We start from the raw sequence: 16,266 nt of genomic DNA, 5'->3' as shown, positions 1-16,266 counted from the left end.
GCGGCGAGGGCTCAGGTGCCCGGTCCCGGCCGCCTCCCCGGGCTCCGTGGGCCCGCGCACCTGCCGCTCTGCCGCCGGACGGGACGGGGCGTTCAAATCCCCGCTCAGCACCAGCGGCGGGGCCGGGCGGGAAGGGGGCTGCCGGGCCCGGGCAGCGCCGCCCGCTGCCGCCGCTCGGGCGTCCCGGCGGCCAGAGGGGAGCTGCTCGGGGCGGCCGCGGGGGCTCTGGAGGCTGTGCAACGGGGGCGAGCGGGGTCGGGGTCCCCCGGAGAAACCAAGGAGCTGCAGCGCGGGAGTGAGCCCCGACAAGCACCGGGAGACCCCCCAGGGCCCCGTGCAGGGTCGGCAACTGGCACCGGGCTGTGGTTCCAGCACCGCCAGCCCGAACCGCTCCGGTGCGGAAAGCGGCTGGGTAAAGAGTCTCCGCAGAAGGCGGCCGCCCCCGGCGCGGTCTCGCCTTGTCTTGCCTTTCTTTGGTCTGTCCTGATCGATCTGGCCGTCTTTACGATGTGTTTTCCTATATTTTTCTTTTTGCTTTCTCTTTCTGTCTTTGCTTGCTTTCTTGCTTTTCCTTTCTTTCTCTTTCTTTCTTTCCTTCCTTCTTTCCTTCTTTCCTTCTTTCTCTTTCTTTCTCTCCTCCTTTCTCTTTCCATAATTTTCTTTCTCTTCCTAATTCTTCTAATATTTCTCCCTTTTCATTCTTTCTTCCTTTGTTTCTTTTTCTATCTTTCTATTACTTTTTTTGTTTGTTTCTTTCTTTGGCTCTCTTTCTGTCTGTCTTGTCCTACTTTCTGTCTTTCTGGGTGAGACCTGGTTAACACACTTGATTTTTGGATTTGAGAGATAGATTCGTTAATTTCGGTTCGCACAGCTCAAACGTCCGTTGCAGAATAATATTAACAGTCGCCGTAGCGGGAGTAATAACGAGAATTATTGTAATTATAACAAGAGTAGTCATCGATAACGGTCTCAAATTCAATGTTGGAAAATCCCCCGTTTTCCAGAACCCGTGGGAACTGCAGGCTTTTTTCACCTGCCGAAGTTTCCCTGGTCTCCTCTTTATCTCCCCCCTTATAACGGATCCGTAAATGTTCGCCGCTCCCGTTAGCTGAACTTCTACGAATTATTATTATTTCCCCAGCAGCATCGCTACCGGCAGCGTTAGCCTTCCCCGTACTGTGTTTTTCCGTCGCTCGCCGCTCACGGGCGGTGCTGCCACGGCGAGCGGGGAAGAGCGGGGTCCGCGGAGTCACCCTCCCCTTGCCCGGCCGTAGGAGCCAGCCCCGCCGCAGGGCTGTTCGTTTGGGAAGTGTGCGGAGAAATAAGCATGTGCGGACGTGTGCGCGGGGTGCGGTGCCGACGCCCCCGGCCCTGCGTGGCCCCGGCCCCGTTTGCTGCTGCTCGTTACTTGCTGCCCCGCGACTCAGCGGGGAGTCGGGACTGCCGTGCCAAGGCCAAGCCGGGCCGTGCGGGGCCGCCCCCAGCTCCCCTGCAGAGTCTGCGGCCCCCCCGCAGCCCGGGCTCACCGGGACCCGTTGGGGAGCCGGGGCTGGGGGCGGGAGGGACGGCGGGGCCGGGCAAGGGCCGGGGGAGCGGACAGAAAGGAGGGATTGCGGGAGGGACGAAAGAAGAGATGCGGGCGGAGGGGTGAGTGCGAAGGGCGGAAGGAGGGAAGGCGGCGGGCGGCGGGGCTGTGTCCCAGCCGGGCCCCGGGGGTGCAGGGACACCTGCAGCACAGCCTGGGCTCAGGGTGCGCAGAGAAACCGGGTCTGGAGGACACGGGCGCCTCTGCTGCTAAAGGGCCGCGGCTCGGTGCAAGCACGGCCCCGGCGGTGGAGCGGAGCGGCGGTGTCCGTGCCTGGGGGCACTTGGTCGTGGGGAGAGAAGAGGGTGGGAAGGCCCCTGCGAGGGAGGACCAAGGCAGCAGCCCGCGGTGTCCACCCCTGCCTCTCCTGAAAGGTCTGGGGTATTGCGGGGTGCGGGGCACAAACGGGGCAGGGGGTGGCAGCGGATACCTGCTGCGGGGAGAAGCCTCGCTGGGGCCAGAGGAGGTGGTGGGGCGGCGGGGAGGTGGCGGTGCTTGGGCCCCGAGGGACCGCGCTGGGGCTGGGGGCTGTCTTCGGCGGGGAGGCGAGAGTCGTTGCAACGCGTTGCTTTCCTCGGTGCCGCCACGGGCTTTTGCACCGCCAGGGCCCGAGCGTTTTGGGGTAAAGCAGATGTGTGCCCGCGGAGAGGGAGGGGATTCTGCCTTTATTCCCCGTCGACCTCTCGGTGTTTCCGCAGCCGGGTGCCGATCGCGGAGGAGAGACAGCGGGACAATCCCGACCTCCCCTCCCACCTGCTCGGTCTAGGTGTAAGCTGGGGGGAGAGAGAAACGCCCCTCACCCTCTACCTCGTGCCCTTCCGACAGACTCCGAGCTTGATTCATTTCTTCCCTGGCCCAGGGAGGCCGGGGACAGAGCAGTATTGCTAACAGCGGGGTTAGCAACCCCTCGTCGAGGCTGGATACGCTTTGCAGCGCTCTGGCCATGCGGGGCGGCCCGGAAACGGGAAAAGCACCCGCGGAGCCGGGCGAGACGCCTGGCAAACGCGACCTCTGGGTTTAGGTCCTTTTAGGGGTGCAGAAGAGGGGAGGACCCCACTTGCAATGCAGTTCCGTGCCGCCGTGTCCCTCGGTTTTGCTCTGCCTCTGCGGGGTTCGCTCGTAGAGGAGAAGCCGGGGATGATTTCTCCCTCCTGTCGTCTCAGCTCTGCCCGACACGGCTCACGCGTGTGTGAGCCCCGCGCGGCCTACGAGGCCGGTCAGGGGGGGTGGGAACGGGACGCGGGAGTGTCCTCTGAGAAACCTGGGATTTCGGGGCTGCAGCCCCCCGACTCGGCGGGGACCCGCTCCGCTGCCCCCGGCTACCGGCTGGCAACGATTCCCGGCAGGTCCCATGTCCCCGGCAGACACCGCTCAGCCCCAACCTCGCCGAGCGGGTGGACAGGCCGAGCGGCCCGGCTGCTGTCTCCGACGTGATGCCATGTCCAGCTGGGGCTTTACCTAGGGACCGAGTATAAACCTGGGAAACGGTGCGAGCAAGCAAAGCAAGGGCAACAACCTCGAGATCGCCGACTCTGCTGGGGCGCTGGAATCGAGGTTTTCCTTAATTTCCAGAGAGAGGAATATTTTCTTTCCTCCTGGGGCGGGGGCTACCCAGAGCCGGGCATCAGCCCCCGAGCTCCCGGAGGCGGTTTGCAGCTCGCACTCGCGGCTCCTCGTTTTCTTCCGATATTGCCCCGAGGTGCCCTAACGAAATCCCTTGCCCTCCTCTTTGTATTGCCGCCAGGTAAGCAGCGCCGATCAGCACTGAGACGCTCTTCTCCGTGGCGTGTCCTGAGCTCGGGGTAGAAACTGTCCCGGCCGGGAACCCCGCTGCCAGCAGCAGCGAAGAAACAAAACACCGATCGTGTCACGTTCTGCCCTTATGCCGTTAGCTGCAGGAACATATGCTCAAATATGTAAGAGTAGTCTAGATTTTTCTCTGCAAATATTTTTACCACATCCAAAGATAATATTTCAACAGAAGAATCAAGCCCCGCAGGCTACAGACAGGGCAGCTATATATAACCCGCTTGCTCACTCCGATCTCCGCGCATCGCTCGGGTTATGCAACCCCAATCGCGGCGGTAGCCACCGGCGCGCCCCGGCTCCGCCCGCCCCGTCGGGGCATTGCGCCCGGAACCTCGGTGCAGCCACCCGCTCGGAGGGATCGGCACCGGGACTGGGATCGGGACTGGGACCGGGGACGGGACGGGCCCGGCGGGGCGGCCGCTCTGCCTGCCCCCACGCCGATGCGGAGGAAGGGCCCGGGAGACGCCGCGGCGCTCCGAGGGGCCGGTGCCGGGCGGTGAGTAGCGCCTCACCTTCGCCGGGGCGGGGAGGGGGAACCAGGGCTGCCCTCCACGGCGGCGGGGGGAGAGCGGCCCCCGGCCCAGGCGGGCCGTGCAGGTGCTGCCGACGGAGCGGGCTCTCACGCCGAGCCGAGAGAGGGCTCGCCGACCGCCCCGCCGGTAGCTTTCTCTTTTCACCGCTTTTTGTGGCTAAGGGAATGTTCGAATGCCGACGGGTACTTGGTGGCCTGGGGATGGGGAGTCTCATCCCGCTCCAGCGAGGCGACCGGCGGTACCTGCTGCCGCAGTGCACCCCGACGTGCCCGGCCCCCGTCTGCTGTGGCGGCTCGGGCTGCAAGTCCCCGCGGTCGCCGGGCAGCGCGTCCGGGACAGGACAGCCCTCAGCCCCGTGGTGGATGCGGGCAGGAGGAAGGGAGCAATTCCCCCTCTCGGTGCCGGACATCCGCAGCGTGAAGCCGGGCTCGGCTCGGCTGGGCTCGGCTCTTCCCTTCCCGCCGGCCGGCTCCCGGCGCCGTGATTGACACCGCCGGCCCCTCCACCCGCCCCGCAGCACATCACATCCCTCCCCGCCGGCCGCTCGCCGTGCCCGGGAGGCGGGGAAGGGCCTCCCCAGCCCTTTGACACCGTCTCGGCAAGAGTTTCATCTCGCTTTCGCCGCCGTCGCCGCTTCTGCAGGCAAACACCCCCGGCTTCCATGTGACGCCTCCCAGCCGCTGAATGGGGAAAAGCGCCTATAAGGGAGCCACTTTCCCTACGTGCAAGAGAAAAGGAGGGGACGGGGGGTAGAAACAGGAGGTGGTAGTTTGGGGGAAGGGAAAAGAGCAAATAAATTAATAAATCACGGGGAGCGAAGCTGGTGGGAGAGAAACTGAGACCCCGGGGAAGAAATTCGTGGGGTTATTTATTTCCCCCCCACTCCGGCTCCCTCTCGCTGACGGCGCTCGATCCGGCTGTTGCTGTGCTCGGCTCTGGCTGCAAAGGGCCCCTGGGAAGTTTCTTGCTCCCCAACGCCCTTCCCGGGGGGGGGGACACCAGAGGGTTTGGGTTGTTTTCTGTTGTGTTGTGTGGGTTTTTTTTAAGCTTCCCTCCCCCCCGTCTAGAAGGAGGGGGGGGTCTCTCTCGCACCTCCCTGGATGGTGCGGTAGAAAGGAGGGGAATGAAGGGGTGGGAGGGGGGGCTCGCGGTGGGAGGCTGCCGCGGCTGCTGCTCCTGCATTGGTGTCTCCCCTATGGACGAAAACAGCCCTCTGTCTCCCAAGGCAAATGCTTTCAGTATCGCCTCTCTGATTTCAGTCGCCGCCGCCGCCGAGCAAGCAGGGAAGGGAGCGCTGGAGGAGCGCAGCGGTGGCCGCAGCGCGCCCGCCCGCCCCGGCTGCCGCCCACAGAAGATGCACTTCAGCACCGTCACCAGGGACATGGAAGGTGAGCGCCGCGGTCGGGCCCGCAAGGCTGCGGGGACGGGACCCCCATCCCACCGCGTCTCGGAGTGTTTTCACGCGTCTTGGCCCGGCAGCAGGGCCGGGGGGAGGGCATGGAGCGCGGCCTGCCCGCGGGGCCGGTCGGAGAGGGCTTTGCCGTGCCCCCCGCCACGCCCGGGCTCCCGCAGCCCTCCCTCGGAAAACAGGGCTCTGCCCGTGCCCCAGTGGCGGATTACACCGGCTCTGCCGCTTGGACCCGCGTCTCCTCGGGGGTGCTGGAGCATCCCCTGACAGCACCGGCCGTGCGCCGGGCAGCGGCGGGCCGGGTCTGGGCTCTCGCCGGCTCTGCAGCCCCTGTCCGGCCTGGGGGCCGCGGCGGAAGTAGCTTAAGAGACCCCTAGGACCTCGAGAAGCCTTTCAGCATTGGTGGGGTTCCGAAGGAGCCGTCCGTTCCCCGGGGCGGCCTGTCATGAGCCGCAGGGCCCTCTCGGGCCGGCGGCCGAGGGCTGCGCGGCCGAGGCCATCCCGGTGCTCCTCGGCGCGGACCCGGAGGTTTGCTCTGGTCCCCGTCTGTTCCCCTTCTCTCAGCCGGGGATGGGAAGAAGGGGGGATTGCCAAACCAGATCCGCCTTTCGTTGTCAGCTGCGGCGCCGCGGCCCCATAGCAAGGGATGTTACCTGCAACGCCGTAGCTACACGGAAATAAGAACTGGTTCCTTTCTTTGCGTGCCCCCCTCCTGTTTTTTTTGGGGGGGAGAGGGGAAGGGGGCTCGGGGAGCGAAGTTTGCTTTGTCCTAATTCGTGTGCAGTGAGAGGCCTTCTGCAGAGATAGCACGGGCTGTGCACCGCCACGGCTCTTGGCAAATCTCTCAGGTTTGCAAAAGAAAAAAAAAAAAGAAAAAAAGAAGAAGAAAAAAAAGAGCCCAGGCAGGCAGCGGGAGCAGCGAGAGCAGCGAGCTCCCCGCCTGCCCCGGGGGGAGCGGGGCTGGGGCCAAGCAAAGCGGAAAGGGGGAGGCGCCCCGCTGGGCTGGGCGCGGGGCAGGAGAGGAGGCGGAGGGCACCCCGCGGAGCCGGCGCGGAGGCGGGGGCCGCGCGGAGCGGCGCGGAGCTGGGGGGGAAAGCGGGAGCCGGAGCGGAGCCCTGATCGCCTGTTTTTGGAATGATTTCAGCTATCTCCAGCCCCTGGCTCACCCAGCTGTCCCATTTTTGCGATGTTGCAGCTTTCACGGCCAACAGCCTGAGCAGCCTGAACGCCTCCGGGGGGTACCACCTCTCCCCCTCCCCGGGGGACCCGTACGGACAGCATGAGCCGCCGCACTACGAGCCCTGCACGGCTCAGCAGCACCCGCACCCGCCGCCTCAGCCCCAGCACGGCTACTCCTTCGGTGGGGCGGCGGCGGCGGCCGGGGCCAACCCGCCAGCCCCAGGCCCCGAGCCGCCCGAGGGCGCCGGGGGATCCGCCGCAGGGCCGGCCGCCGTGTCGGGCTGCTCCACGGGGGCGACCGCCGCGGCCAAGGCGCCGGTGAAGAAGAACCCGAAGGTGGCCAATGTGAGCGTCCAGCTGGAGATGAAGGCGCTGTGGGACGAATTCAACCAGCTGGGCACCGAGATGATCGTCACCAAGGCCGGCAGGTCAGTGCAGAGCTCCCGAGCGGCCCCGGCTCTCCAGCCGCTCCCCACGGCCGCGGGCACCCAGGCTAGCCGGGGCGAGAGAGCCCGGCTGCGGGCCCGGCCGGCGGCGATTGAATTCACGGTTTAGGGGAAAACTGGGGCCGACGAAGGGCGAGCTGCGGGACGTCCGGGCCCGGCGGTTGTCGTCATTCGATCTTCATGCTTCTCTCGGGGCGAAATCTCGGAGTTCTTGCGGCCCGAAGGCCTCGGTTGCTTCAGGGACAATCGCGAGGCTCCTGCGGGCTGGAGGCGAATGTGTGCGGGGGGCGGCGGGCAGGGGGGCCCGGCCCGGGGGAGCCGCGCCGTGCGCTCCGCCGCCGGGTTTCGCTCCCGTGGGAAAGGGCGCTGTGCTCCGCCGGGCGCCTTCGGCTTTCGGTTACCCCGCACGGGACTTAGATCCGTGTTTGCGGAGGACACTGTGCTCCCGGAGCGGACAGCAACGCCACAGTGGGGGAAAGAAAATGCTTACAAACAGCCCCGTGCAATACCTGTAACTTTAAAAAAATTTAGCACGGGAAGATATTTTCCTTCCGGCGGGGACGCAGACAGACATTAATTCTGCACCTTGAAACGTCCTCCAGGACTGTTGCATTTCCCGACTATCGAGTAACGAGCCCCGCTTAGCCCAGCTCTCCTCGGCCCTGCTCCGGCCGCGGTTCCACCGGTGGCTCGGCTCGGCGGGCCGGAACCCCGCTCCCAGCCGGGGAACAAAGGAAGCGGCTGATGCGACCGTGTTAGAAACGAGCAAAACATGTGGGGAAAAAGAGTACCCCCAATTACGGTTGTTAATTACTGCATTTAATTGCTATCACTGGGAAAGCTCCGTGGCCGTTGGGGCAAAGCTGCGGAGCTTCCCCCATGCAGTCTCCTGGCAAATGGGGCGAGCGCATTGCTCGGGCTCTGGTCTCTTCCCTTGATTTAAAGCGATCTGGAGAATGGGGAAAAAAAAAACAACAAACAAATTAAGAAATCCCCTGGTGCCTGCTGTCAGTTAGCTCCCAGGAAGACTCCAGCGGCGGCAGATGGAGCCCCGGGCATTGTTGCAGCCCCCGTCGCCGGGCACAGAAGGGCGCAGCGCGGCTGGTCGGGCTCCGCTCCGAAAGGGCCCGGCAGAAGCGGGTGATCGCGGCCGCACGCTCCCACTCTCCCTCCAGTGATTTCGAGGGTCCCGAAGGTGCAAAAAATTAATTACATTTCTATATACATAGCTGAATATATATATTTAATTAGCAATTTACTAAAATAAAAAAAGGACCGCGACGCTCGCGGAAAAGCGGCCGGTGCAGGGGCCGGGACCCCGGGTGTGATTTCCCGCAGACGGTGCCTGCCCCGGCGCCGGGTCGCGCAGCCCGCTGTCTCCGGCCGCGGCCCCCGAGCCCGGCGCCGAGCTCGGCGCTGCTTTCCTTAGCGGAAAAGGTCGTTCAGGCTCTAGGCGGAGGCTCTTTGCAAACAGGAGCTCTTCGATCTGGCTTTCTTCGCTTTCCCAGGACAGCAAAGTGACTGCAAATACCCACTCCAAAAGCGGTCGGAAATTAATCAGCTAGATGTGAATCAGGGAGTTTTTCCCTCCCTCCTCTTCATTTATTTTATGACACGGATAAATCTTCAGGCAGGCGGGTAAAAACAGGAGAAAACGGGGTAAAACCAACAGCAAAAGGCTCAGGGAAGGCGCTGCGAAGCCTGTTGTCTCCCAGCTTCTCTGGGCTGGCCCTGCTGTTTGTCTAGGTGGGTCTTATAATCTCGGGTATTTGTTTTAAAATTAAGTTTTAAAACAAGAAACACCGGAACTGGAGCTAATGGGGGGTTTTACACCTTTAAACATAATAATAACAGAGGGAGCGATTGGAAACGTCCTCCAGAGTTTGCTAAAGCGTTACAGAGAGGGAGACGCAGCCGCTCGATCCTGATGCTGCCCAGCAGTGCCGGGCCCGGACTGGAAGTAGCTGCGGGGCGATAACCCCGCTGTCCCATCGCCCTGGCCACGGTGAAGGCGGGCAGCCTTTCCTCTGCGCGAACAGCGGTGCACAACCAAAAAAGCCCTGGAAAGAGGCAAAGCAGGTCCGGCCGTGCGCCCCAAAAATGGGCTGGGGGGGGGCTCTCGATCTCCGGGTTTGATAGGGTTGTTTTTTCAGCGGGTGTTGGAAGTTTGGTTTTTCAACGGCTGCAAACCCCCTTCCCTAATTGCCGTCCGCTGTCGCTCGCTTCGTTTCCTACTCGTGCAAAAAAGAAAACATATCAAACATAACCGAAATCATAACGAGCTCCGACGCGAGGAATCGTGCCCTCCCTTGAGCCTGGGACATGTGCCTCCGGCTTGGCCTGGGGTCCCCGGGTGTCTGCGCGAAGCAGAGCACTGGGCACATCCCGCGGGCCGACCTGCCCTGCCCGGGGCTCCTTCCCGTTCTTCTGTCGCCTCGCAAAGTTGCAGGGACCGGGAATCCAACTGCGCTCTGACAACGAAGCGGAGCCGAGACGGGACTTACTGGGACATGCCCGTTGCCCTCTAGTCCCTGCCCGCTGGTGGGGTGCGTGTGCCCCTCCGGCTGCGAGACGTCTTCCGCTGGACCCAGGGACCATGCTCTGCTGTAACTTGTGTTTTAAAACTGGCGCAGAGTAGGGGGAAGGGCAGAAACTTCAGAAGTGGGAACTCGGTTCCCTCTCGTTGTCCGCAGGAGGTTTTTAACGTGCCCCCCAGGCTACCCGAGCCTCCCGGGGCTCTGTCCTCAGCTGGAGTGTGAGTGCAGAGACGGGATAATGCCTTGTCAAATGAGGTCAGCTGGAAAGATGGGGAAACCTCAGGGAAGAAATTATTTTCACTTGTGTCTCCCCGTGGCAAAGGGGGAAGTTGTGGCGTTTATTGCTCCCTAGCCCTTGCCTACTTGCCGTGGTTCGGCATTTAGGGGGGACCGGCACAAGCGGCTCAGGAACCGGCGGAGAGACAGGTCTGCCCAGTGTTGCCCCGGCTCGTCCCTCGGGATGCTGCCGAGGGCCGGAGGACATGGCATCCCCTATTCTCACGCTCCCGGCCGTATCTGCCTTTTCCTCCCGTTCCGTACGGCGGTTTCTGCGAGGGGACCCGACATCGCAACAGTACCGGGCATCGGGGCAGCTGGAGGGGAAGGGCTGGGAAGGCTGCGGGATTCCCGCACCCGCCCGCGAGCACTGCCGGGGCGAGGAGGGCGCGGGTGCCCGCAAGGGCCCCTCGGGGCTTCCCGCTGCCCCTCAACTCAGCTCTCCTCTCTCTCCTCTCTGTGCCAGGCGCATGTTCCCCACCTTCCAGGTGAAGATATTCGGGATGGACCCCATGGCTGACTACATGCTCCTTATGGATTTTGTCCCCGTGGACGACAAGCGATACAGGCAAGTAATACCGTGCCCACCCCGCGGTGCCCGGTGCTGTAGGGGCTGGTGGGCGCTGCCCGCCCCTGCCCTCCTCGGATGCGCCCATGGGTCCGACAAGGGTCGGTGAGAGACCAGCAGGAGATGCGGGAGGTGCATGCCCTGGGATCGTTTCCTACCGTAGCAACGAGTTTGGGGCCGGGAGTGGCCCCTCTCGGCTTTCGCACAAGGCTCGCAGCGGCCGGGGTGGGCAGAAGCACGGGTTGCCGCGGGGTGGCACGGCAGGAGCTGCCTTGTCCTGCCCAGAAAAGGTCTCCACGTCCCGCTGCTCCTTGTCTCCACCGGGCAAACGCCCATTCCCCTCTAACAAAAATCCCCTCCGTGCTCTTCGAGTACTGTAGTGTCTCGGCAGGGACAGGCGGCCCGGTGATGCCGCCCCCTCGGGCATCCCGGTGCTGTGCCGTGCCCACCGGGGAGCCCGCTGGGTGTTTGGGTGGAGAGAGCGAGTTTTCTGCTCTGGAAAGACACTGGCTGACCGAGTCACAGAGCCCTACCCTTGTTTCCAGCGGCAGCATAGGAAGGCCTTGGAAGCTGGCAACTTGCAAGGCAGCGATGCGGTCTGGTTTGCAACCCCTTTAATTTAAAGACAGTGAAAGGCGCATTATGTATTTAGCTTCAGATCAGGACGCCGAGCAGGCAGCCCGCATAGGAATCGCAGGGTCCGATGTATAAATATTTAGACAGATATCCAAATTCTCAGGGCGTCCTAGAAATGTTTGCTTGTCAAGGGAAGTGGGATATATAACATCCAATTGAGTATATCTTTAAAAAGTAATGTTTCTGCTCGAGTCCAATGGTGTCTAATTCCCCCTGTGCAAACACTGGCTTTTAAAGTAAACACGTGTATAGAAGATTGGTTTCTCTGTTTTAAATGTTACTGTTGAATAGGTACTTTGAAAAAAAATGAAACAAGGCTGCTAAACTCTGGACGTGCTATTAATCTACACATAAATTTCCACTCTTCACTTAAAGCCAGAACATTACTGTATAGAGGGCTCCCTTTCACCTTTTTTTTTTTTTTTTTTTTTTTGACGAAGGGGGAGCTTTTGTGGCTTCTTTCCCAAGTCTGTGCAGGTAGCTATAAATTTCTTCCATCCTGCAGATTTCTCTCCCACCAGTTCCATCGGTGACCTGATAAAATATTATTTTCCTCCCGTGACGACTCTGGCTGCAGAGCAGAGCTCGTTCCTCTCGTTACCGTGGGAAGCTGGAATGATGGGGGAGGCGGCGCTTTGTCCTCGCTGGGCCGGGGGGACCGTCCCGGGCCAGGCCCTGCGAGGCCGCGGGGGGCGGTGGCGGGAACCCCCCGGGCCACGGCTGAGGGTGCCCTCCCCTCCGGCAGGTACGCCTTCCACAGCTCCTCCTGGCTGGTGGCCGGCAAAGCCGACCCCGCCACCCCCGGGAGGGTGCATTACCACCCGGACTCCCCGGCCAAAGGGGCTCAGTGGATGAAGCAGATCGTTTCCTTCGATAAGCTCAAACTGACCAACAATTTGCTGGATGACAACGGGCATGTAAGTGTTCCTGGCGGAAGGTGTCAAACACGGGGCTGCACCGGGAGGAACTCCCCGCGCCGTGATTCCCGTGGGGTGTCCCTGCCCACACCCCTCCCCATGGGCTCCGCGCCCCCGTCCTGCCCAAGCCCCGTGGCTGCCTCTGGGCAGGGGGGGCCGGCAGGGCCGGGAGCTGCGCTCTCATGTCTCCATGCTCCGCCTGGATCAGTTATTGTCTCCTTGCTCGTTTTATCATTCAGATCATTTTGAACTCCATGCACAGATACCAGCCGCGTTTTCACGTGGTCTACGTGGACCCCCGAAAAGACAGCGAGAAATACGCGGAGGAGAATTTCAAAACCTTCGTATTTGAAGAGACGCGCTTCACAGCCGTGACCGCCTACCAGAACCACCGGGTGAGGCGGGAGCGGGGCCCGGGGCAACAAAAGTGGAGGCTGGGGTCGACCCGGAGGTACCACGGGTGCGGGCGCGCCCGGCGCTGGCTCAGCCCCTTCGCCTGGGTGTCGGGCTGAAGGCCGGGGTGCGGGCGTCCGGCGGCGGCGGGGGTGTCTGGGGGCATTCCTGCCTTCTCCTCCCCATCTGCTAAACCCATTCCGGGGCAGCGCAAGGAACCCGATAGCCGGGGAGCTGCGCAGAGCTGCATCACTGCACTCCGAGGGAGCGACGTGAGCTCCAGCCCCATCGCCAGCTTCCCCCCACCCGGGGAGACCTCATTACCTATGTAAACCCGAGACTGGGGCTAGTTGGGAAACTACAGGCTTCCCGCTGCGAAATGTCACTCACAATTTGTCTGGATAAATCTGCGATTTTACTTCTCTAAACTCGTAGCTGTCTTTTCCTCGCCAGAATACAGTGATATGTTAAAAAAAGAAACAAAACAACCCACTCCCCCTAATCTGATGCGAATTGCTGGGCAGCAGTTAATCCAATTGCTTCTTTAAATCGTATCAGTGTAATGTAAAGAGCAGGAATCCCAGCCGCGAGTGCAAATACGATTTCATAGTGGGGGCTTTTCAGCGCTGCTCCAAACCGCCCGGCTCCGTGCTGGTGCCGCAGCTCTCGCTGGGTCTGGGTGTCGGGGCTGTCCCCAAGCAGCTGGTGGCGGTGCCACCCTCTGCACTGGCTCAGAGCAATTCGCCCCGGGGTCCCCCCAGGATGCTGCCGTGGGGCTGGAGCAAGGCTGTGCCTTTAAGGGGCTCCGGAGTCCCTCCCCGGCTGGCATTTGCCTGATGGCTCCGGACAGCTGCTCTTTCTCTCCTGCTTTCTATCAGTTTGACCTCTAAGGCTGGAACTGTCACTGAGGGGCTTAAAGTTTGTTTTTCAACTCATTCCGGAAACTCACAATCACATACTTTATCCGTGGATTTACTTAAATATAGAAAACGTCCTGCCTTCTCCCCGGCGAATTAAATAAATACATAAGTATGATTTATCCAGTGATTTGTCTTAGCTGCTCCGGTGGTGACCCATATAATGTGGCATTTTCTTACAAGTGCATTTACACAGCTTTTGCAGCCAACTTGGGCTGCCTCTCTTTTCGCCTTGAACTCGTATTAGATAGCACACTAGACTGCATTTTCTAACAGAGGGAAAGCACATGTTTGTGCTCTGTGGCAGAGCGTGCCCCGGCTCCACCAGCCACCTGGGCCCTCTCTATTACAGCAGGCACCACTGGCTCCCAGAGCCTGCTCAGAGACACTCTTGCTGTCTGATGCAGGAAGCCCCATGTATGCTGCTTTGAGACATTTCCCTGCTTCTCCTTACAGATCACACAGCTGAAGATTGCCAGTAATCCTTTCGCCAAGGGATTCAGAGACTGTGACCCTGAGGACTGGTAAGGCTGTGTCTTTATTGTCTGTGACTACACTCCACTCTCTCCCTCAGTTTAGTGTGCACCTTCCTAGTTTACAGTTGCACAAGGCTTGCATGGAGTTTGGGGTACACTGGGTTGACCCCCATTTGCCAGCTGCAGCTCACAGCAACAATGCTGCAAGTGCTCATTCTCTTGGACCACTGGCTCCATATCACTTCTCTTCTTCTTCTTCCAGGCCCAGGAATCACAGGCCAGGGGCCCTTCCTCTCATGAGTGCTTTTGCCAGATCCCGGAATCCAGTGTCTTCCCCGGCCCACCAGAATGGGACAGAGAAAGGTGAGAACCCTCAGTACATGCATGCTTGGGGCCAGTCTTGCTCACCATGCTGGTGCACAGCGGGCACAGCTCCATTGCTAACAAGCTTTGCACTACCACCTATTTTTTTAACAAAAATAGTCACCTTCATAGCCTAATTCATTCTCTTTAGGTCTAAACCACTGTTGTTCTGCTTAAGCAAAATTGTTGCTTTAAAACACACCGCCCTTTTTCTTTAGCGTCCAATTTTAGACTTTTCAGCAGCAAAGTCAGCTGTTCAGGCAGGGATGCTGTGAGGGCTGCTGGCTCCTGCTTGCGCTGCCCTTTTAACGCCCCTCGGCAGCGCGTCCAGCACCGACCCGCTCCATTCAGGAGCTGCAGTCAGGTCGAACAGCACCTCTGCCCATTGACTGCTTTTCCATTACGCAGAGCAAACAACTGCAAAGACAGCCGAGGGCCTTTCTTCCAACACACTCCAGGCCCGCAAAATAAAGGGAAGTCTGTATTTGTTTAGTGTTACACAATTGCAAAAATTTCAGGCGTGTACCAGCTTGTCAGTCAATTCAGCTCCATTTATCACAGCCAGGAGGTCCTGTCCCACAAGCCCGGTTCCTGCTGCATGCTGCTGCACACTTGGCTCGCAAGCCGCGCTTTTCCCTTTGTGCGCCGCGTTTCGGTTCGTTTAAGTTCATCACCGAAGGGCTGTCCTGCGGTGCTGACGCGGTGTGCCCCCGCAGATGCTGCCGACGGCCGGCGGGAGTTCGAGCGGGAGGCGGCCGGCGGGACCGCCCTGCACGCCGAGGCCGCGCACCAGCAGCTCATGTCCCGCGTGCTCAGCCCCGCGCTGCCGGGCGGCGGCGGCGGGCTGGTGCCGCTGGGCGGCGCGGGCGGCGGCCGGCCCAGCCCGCCCCACCACGAACTGCGCCTGGAGCCGCCCGCCTCGGAGCCCCTGCACCACCACCCCTACAAGTACCCGCCCGCGGCGGCCGCCGCCTACGACCACTACCTGGGGGCGAAGAGCCGGCCGACCCCGTACCCCCTCCCCAGCATCCGCGGGCACAGCTACCACCACCACCACCATCACCACCACATGAACGCGGCGGCCGCGGCGGCGGCGGCAGCTGCCAACATGTACTCGTCGGCCGGCGCGCCCGCCAACTACGACTACGGGCCCAGATAACGGCGCCGCCCGCGCCCCGCGGAGCCGCCGACGGCGCGAGAGACTGGCGGCAGCCGCGCGTGCCGCGACTGCTAACCGTCCTCCCCGCTTCCCGCCTTTCCCTCTCTTCCCGCCTTACGAGTGAGCTGATAGGCCAGCTTGACCTGATCGACAATCGGAGAGCCCAATCGCAGGAAGCCGGGGCCCACCGTCCAGCTCCCCACGCGTCGGCGGGCCGTGAGGGAGGGCGGCGGGTGCGGCGCGGGGCCGGGAGGTTGTGGAGGCTGGCCGGGCCGCGCCGGGTGCTCCTCATCGCGGTGTGACCCGCAGCTGCACTTTGATAAATGAAGCCATATGTGGTTATCTCCCTACCCTCGCGCCTCCGTTCCTGCGGGTGCCCCACCTGCGCCGTGCGCTGAGGATCCCAGGGAAGCTGTGGGAGGACGGGGAAGCGGCAATGGTGAGGTGACCGACCCTCCTCTCACCCGCGCGCTGGGTCTTCTGATGGAGATTTGGTGTTGCCACCAGTTTTGGCGGTGCCCCGGGTGTTCGCTGGCTCAGCAGGACGCGTCACGTTAGCGGCGGGCAGGGCGGGCTGCCGGACGCCGGCCCCGGGATGGGCGGTAATTCTGCGTATGGGATTCAGTCTCTCTTACCTCGGGATGTTCGGCCTCGTTTACAGTTGGCGCAGGTGGTTCTTCGAGGAGACTGGCAGAGGAGGCAGAGTTTAGCTTAAAGGGACATTTTGACTCTTCACTGTCAGAACTAATTGTCCGCTTCTCCCCCGGTCCTGACCTGCCCGTGAGTTTTGGGGTTCGTTGGGGCAGCTTCACTCAACAGCGTTTTCTGGAGCTGTTGAGAAGAGCCCATGGCTAAGAGCACAGCCATGTATAGTTTCTTGTTTTTACAAGAACGGATACAAAGGTTTAAAAACCAGCCCGGGCATGGAGGGAACACCCGCAGATTTTAGGCTGTGTATTCTCAGCAATAGTTGGTAGACTTGCTACTTCCCAGGCAGCCCCACAGTGCTGCCCTCCTGCATCCCTTCCCGAGCTCTTGATGCTCTCCTTTCGAGAGGTGCCTTT

The 16,266-nt window shown here is 61.6% G+C and overlaps 1 protein-coding gene across 2 annotated transcripts in view; it reads left to right on the top strand.

Moving 5' to 3' along the window:
- The window catches only part of TBX1 (T-box transcription factor 1), a 29,687-nt gene extending 14,346 nt beyond the window's left edge, over positions 1-15,341 (top strand). The window contains exons 2-9 of one of the 2 annotated variants that reach the window (XM_082066239.1): positions 5,187-5,315; positions 6,480-6,942; positions 10,240-10,341; positions 11,723-11,894; positions 12,134-12,289; positions 13,661-13,728; positions 13,943-14,043; positions 14,760-15,341. In XM_082066239.1, coding sequence (XP_081922365.1) covers positions 5,282-5,315; positions 6,480-6,942; positions 10,240-10,341; positions 11,723-11,894; positions 12,134-12,289; positions 13,661-13,728; positions 13,943-14,043; positions 14,760-15,202 — 1,539 coding nt within the window. In that variant the 5' untranslated portion in view covers positions 5,187-5,281 and the 3' untranslated portion in view covers positions 15,203-15,341. Of the gene's footprint in view, positions 1-5,186; positions 5,316-6,479; positions 6,943-10,239; positions 10,342-11,722; positions 11,895-12,133; positions 12,290-13,660; positions 13,729-13,942; positions 14,044-14,759 lie in introns of those variants that run through there. The other variant, XM_082066238.1, reaches the window with a different exon arrangement.
- Positions 15,342-16,266: the final 925 nt, after the last annotated feature.

The sequence above is a fragment of the Streptopelia decaocto genome (genome assembly GCF_964273445.1).
Source record: "Streptopelia decaocto genome assembly, chromosome: 15".
Lineage (NCBI taxonomy): Eukaryota > Metazoa > Chordata > Aves > Columbiformes > Columbidae > Streptopelia > Streptopelia decaocto.
The sequence above is the reverse complement of the archived record's forward strand: the minus strand, read 5'-3'. Positions and strand labels throughout refer to the sequence as shown.